This window comes from Photinus pyralis, unplaced genomic scaffold (genome assembly GCF_008802855.1).
Source record: "Photinus pyralis isolate 1611_PpyrPB1 unplaced genomic scaffold, Ppyr1.3 Ppyr1.4_unclustered_Scaffold2640, whole genome shotgun sequence".
Taxonomy (NCBI): domain Eukaryota; kingdom Metazoa; phylum Arthropoda; class Insecta; order Coleoptera; family Lampyridae; genus Photinus; species Photinus pyralis.
In genome coordinates this window covers 1-4667 of record NW_022171241.1, presented here as the reverse complement: position 1 = coordinate 4667, position 4667 = coordinate 1, and the positions used below count along the sequence as shown (strand labels likewise).

The following is a 4667-nucleotide window of genomic DNA, read 5'->3' as shown; positions in this document are numbered from 1 at the left end:
ACCTTGAGGAGCCTAGGAAAGCAGTCTTTCCCTGCACTACCTTTATAGTGTGTAGCCTGTGGGAGGTTGCCAACCACCTCCTTCAACCACACCACTAAAGGGAATGGTTGTTCTCGCACGACGTGATTCAAGGTTTAGTTATTAGTGAGGTTAGGTTAGTGTGATAGTTAGGTTAGGTTACAGAAATACGTATCTCCGTCTACAATAAAAACAGTTATACATATATTTAAAAAAAGTTGACAGTATGCTTAAATTTAGGAAATTGTGGTATTCTCATCTGCATATTTCTGAACCGGTCCCCAATCCATCTTTGAACAAAAATCAACGCCTGGAAACAAAATACAATGTAGTGAGAGAAACCTGGTGGGATCAACTTTGAGATCGAACCCCTCTATCTCGATAATATTTTTGTTTTGGTACCCGAATGAAACCTGAAATGTTTAAAAAATAATCAGTGCCATAAGCACTTACATACTCACCTGCTCCTTGATTGTATCCCGTTTAACCAGGTTCAGCTTCTCTTCGTGCGAATGAAATTCTGCTATCCTCGTCATGGACACGTTTAGCAAGTGCTCTGAAGGAAAAAGGTGGGAGTAGTGAATTTATTAGATGGGTCTTTACCAATGATGAAACCCACAGTAACATCGTCAGGTTCTAATATACTATCGGAGGTATGCAAAAATTTCACCCCACTGTAATGTTTCAAACTGTAAAGAAGTTTAATGAAAGTAATTTCACCTGATGTAGGGAAGCATTTTCACTCCCAAAGGTCTGCTGATACAAATTCCGGCACCTCCGGTTGCGAACCAAAAATTAACAGTTTCCTGTGAAACTGGCTGTTATTCCTCCGTATCAAAATGAAACTATTACCACCATTCTTTTTATTATTGTTGCATTGTATCGGGTGGAATAACTATTCCTCCCCAGATACCAATCAGCTTCGGGATCGTACCCTTTGAGCATCTCGATCAAGTTTGGGATGTTGACGTAGTTATCGTCGTCGAAATGGCAAAACCACCTAAGGCGAATAACAATGGGTTAAAATGCAGGTACACGAATGCCACTTGGGTACGTTTTGTTGGTGGTCATAAACGTATTGATTTCCACTCCCATTTTACAGCTCAAATCTCTTCGGAAGTGCGTGGGCGGACAGTAAGTGTTGATCATGTGACGGTCTAAAATTAATCAACATTAAATTAAGTGAAATCGATTTTCACTGAGTTTACCGGTTATCATCTGGAGAACGAGGTCATCGGCGTCAGTGAAAAACCAGATCTGAAATAATTGTTAACACGATGCGTAACGATTATCGTTCATTAACGATTTGGTACCTGATCGTTTGCTAACGGGAACCACGTTTGCAAAATCATCGGCAATCTTGTCTGGTGGAAACTGCTCGATGTTTTCACTGCAATGTAGACATCATCTAACGTAATGTGATTGGGCCTTGAGATCGTGCTACCTATCTTAAAATCAAAATGAAAGGTTCTCCCTTCATGCTGAAAGCAACGTATCATAGCATTTCAAGATATAGTTCACTTTACCTTCAAGTTAGGATGTGAAATCAATATGTATAACGGTGCAAGACAGCTTGCAATAACTATAAGTAGTTTAAACATATTGCCTAAAATCTGACTTTTTCCCATTTTTCGCGTTTATCTCTATGGTGAATATCTATAGCGGTGTCTTTGGATTTTTTATCTCTAATGCTTTCATTTGTACTGACGCAAAGCGAGGTTCCCGCCCTCAGTCATCAAATAGCGTTATCTCCCTTATAAAGGTATAGATCCATTTGTTTTGTTATATCTAAAAACATAGCAACGCAAATCTGGAGTGATATGAATAACAAACAGACAGTAGTGTGATAAATAGAGCATAAATTTTATTTAACCACCAAAATAGAAATTCACTTTAATGATGAGACTGTGGTGTTTTGATTTTCTGTTATTAATCAATTTGAAAGGGTATGCCTCCCTCCCCCCCACACACACAATATTAACAAGATGCTCACTAATTTCTAATTTGCCTAAACCTTATACTGTATGGGCAGTCCATATTATGAACTCGCTTGTTTCACATTTGTAATGAAGGGGTGGAAGGGTTGGTATTTTATAGAAGGGAAGTAGCTGATCAAAATGGGGACTAATTGTTGGTCGGAACTTATTATTAAGATGCGACAAATGTATTGTAAACTCAACTTTTATCAAAAACCGCGATCACCTCCAGTGAATTAGGTAAATCGTCTGGGTACCTACTGCAAAAAATTCCAGGACTCTAGGACCATTCCCCTGGAAGTACTTCGAAACGGCAGAAGTGGATCCGGGCGGACGGACGGACGAAACACAAACAATAGCACATTTTTAATTCTTAAAAAATGTGCTATTATTTGCGTTTTGTCCGGACCCACTTCTACCGTTTCGAACTACTTCTAGGGGAATGGTCCTAGAGTCCTGGAATTTTTTTGCAGTAGGTAGCCTATATTTAATAAAGGATTTAAACAATGCCTATGCATTGAAGGTGTGCCAGACGGCCATCAAATTGCGCTGTCCCCCTCCCCCCTCCGAATTATTTCGCGAGATGCTGGTTTTGAAAGTAAAACGTGCATAACTTTTACATACGACCACCAATTGGTCTCAGATTTTGCATATTCATGCCTTTAGTGGTGCCAAATTAAACTTTAGAAAGGGGGGGGGGGAAGTAAACGCATGTTATACCCTTCATGATATTCTAAAGAAAGATCTCATCGAAATAAATTGGTTTGTACAAACTATAACTTAATTTTATCTCTCATTGTATTCTGATTAAAGGTCTCAATGAAAGGAACCGTTTTCTACGAAATACTACCCTTCTTTTTGTCCTCCTCTTATCAAAGTGCGGGGCGAAGGATGAGGGGGAGTGGAACTAGTTTTATCTTTCATGGTACTCTAATGAAAGGTCTCAATGGAAGGAATTAATTTCTACCAACTATACCCCTCCTCCTCGACTTCTTGTAACTTGTGACAATAACATAGTACTTATGTTGGACTACGTTATCCCAAAACAAACCATTAATGTCTGTATTTAATTAAACAGTAGTCAATTTAATGAATAATGAACAAGTCTTTAGCATTTAAATAAACCAAGCGTTATTTATACACCAAATTTTCTCGAGTATTCCGTTTTTATGCGCCTCGGTGACGCCGATTACGTACAATATTTTTAATTGCCATACATTTGTATATTATACGGAATCTTCAATCGTTTTACTTGTTGTAGGGTATGTCCTTTTCATCGTGGAACAGAGATCGGCATTCGGAAATAAGATGCAGTGCAGAGACATCAACCTAAAAAATCACTGACTACATAGTCCAAAGCTCCAAACAAATTAGCTAACCTAGTAGGGTCGGTTATTAGATCGAACCCTTCAATATCCAGGATATTTGGGCCTTTATAACTGAGTACGATCTGTAATTTTACATATTTGATAAAATTCATATTTAATAACAAGTTAGGTAGGTACCTCATCCTCGATGGTTTCTCTAGGGAACGATTTAAACTTTTCGAAGTGGGAGTGAAATTTATCTATAACCGTTAACGATATGTTCTGCAAGTGTGCTATATAGGCTACTGTTACATCATCCCCATTGATCACAGCGTAGCAGGTGCGCATAAATTGGTCGCCACTGTAATAATCCAAATATATCAAATTACTACTACCATGTTGCTATCAAACAGTGCTGGATGCAGATTCCAATTAAACCTCACTTTAAAAAATCGAATGGGAAGAAAGCTTTCTGGACGATTTTTGTTCCCAGTGGCGTGACTGCTGCTTAGAAGATTACCCCAGTAGGACTTTCATACTTACATTGTAAATGGCTTCATTTTCGTAACTAGAGGTCTGCTAATACAAATCCCTGCGCCTCCCGTTCCAAACCATAACTTTGTTTTTGTCTGGAGATAAAGAAATAGACGGTGTTACGAATATAGTAGGCTTCGCTATTTCATTTAAGGGTTTTGAACTCTCTTAATGGCACATCATATGGATTCTTTACCAAAAATCAAACTTTTTTATAAACTTCCTAAATTATCCCGGCTAGCATGACTATTTTCTACTTAATGCAGAACTTCTTTGTCCTTAAAATTTGTATAGTTAATTGAATATTTTGCTTGCCAAATCACACACCAAATTGCTACGACGTTTTGAATATATTGATTTAAAAAATTTACGACGTTCTCTTTCCAAACACATATTCCTTTTTACAAATTTTCCTTAGGAAATTCTAAGTAATTAAATTGCAAAGAAAGTGTTGAATGAATTATTCTACCAATCCCCCCCAAAGTTTCCCTAGTGAGTTATCTCGTTCTTACTAAGAAATGTAATACATATCAATCTATTAAATCTATTAAAAAAGATTTTAGTTACACATGTAATTGTTTGAAGTTTGCACCAAAGATAAAATAGTTTAAAATGACCTATTACCTTGGTTTTTTTGTTGTACACTGGATATTTATACTTTATGCTAGGCTTTCCCAAATACCAATCGCCATTGGGATCGTAACCATTCAATACATCCACCAATTTCGGAATGTTAACGTAGTTATCGTCATCAAAATGACAAAACCACCTAGAATTCTCTGTGATGGTGTTTTTTTGCAAAACTTGCTCTTACCTGCTCTTAGATACCGTC

At 37.5% G+C, this 4667-nt stretch overlaps 2 protein-coding genes across 2 annotated transcripts; both read right to left on the bottom strand.

Moving 5' to 3' along the window:
* Nucleotides 1-214: 214 nt before the first annotated feature.
* On the bottom strand, nt 215-1963 carry LOC116181885 (fringe glycosyltransferase-like). The gene is made up of 10 exons (XM_031502325.1): nt 1545-1963; nt 1332-1499; nt 1227-1275; nt 1073-1175; nt 874-1018; nt 739-824; nt 622-692; nt 480-574; nt 388-431; nt 215-328 (listed from the first exon to the last, which is right to left on the bottom strand). The coding sequence occupies exons 1-10, from the start codon at nt 1644-1646 to the stop codon at nt 322-324; spliced, it is 870 nt and encodes a 289-aa protein (XP_031358185.1). The 5' UTR covers nt 1647-1963; the 3' UTR covers nt 215-321.
* A 1156-nt stretch (nt 1964-3119) lies between these two features.
* Nucleotides 3120-4577, bottom strand: LOC116181884 (fringe glycosyltransferase-like). The gene is made up of 5 exons (XM_031502324.1): nt 4460-4577; nt 3845-3930; nt 3500-3662; nt 3374-3444; nt 3120-3323 (listed from the first exon to the last, which is right to left on the bottom strand). The coding sequence occupies exons 2-5, from the start codon at nt 3859-3861 to the stop codon at nt 3221-3223; spliced, it is 354 nt and encodes a 117-aa protein (XP_031358184.1). The 5' UTR covers nt 3862-3930; nt 4460-4577; the 3' UTR covers nt 3120-3220.
* Nucleotides 4578-4667: the final 90 nt, after the last annotated feature.

What these genes read in the sequence shown, in the direction of transcription:
- LOC116181885 (XM_031502325.1), bottom strand. Translation starts at nt 1,646, where the DNA reads ATGGGAAAAAGTCAGATTTTAGGCAATATGTTTAAACTACTTATAGTT. An exon ending in CGTTCTCCAGATGATAACCG is followed by an intron (nt 1,176 to 1,226) that starts GTAAACTCAGTG and finishes GATTAATTTTAG; the next exon opens with ACCGTCACATGATCAACACT. An exon ending in CAACAATAATAAAAAGAATG is followed by an intron (nt 825 to 873) that starts GTGGTAATAGTT and finishes CCAGTTTCACAG; the next exon opens with GAAACTGTTAATTTTTGGTT.
- LOC116181884 (XM_031502324.1), bottom strand. An exon ending in GAGAAACCATCGAGGATGAG is followed by an intron (nt 3,445 to 3,499) that starts GTACCTACCTAA and finishes GTAAAATTACAG; the next exon opens with ATCGTACTCAGTTATAAAGG. An exon ending in CTAATAACCGACCCTACTAG is followed by an intron (nt 3,324 to 3,373) that starts GTTAGCTAATTT and finishes GTGATTTTTTAG; the next exon opens with GTTGATGTCTCTGCACTGCA.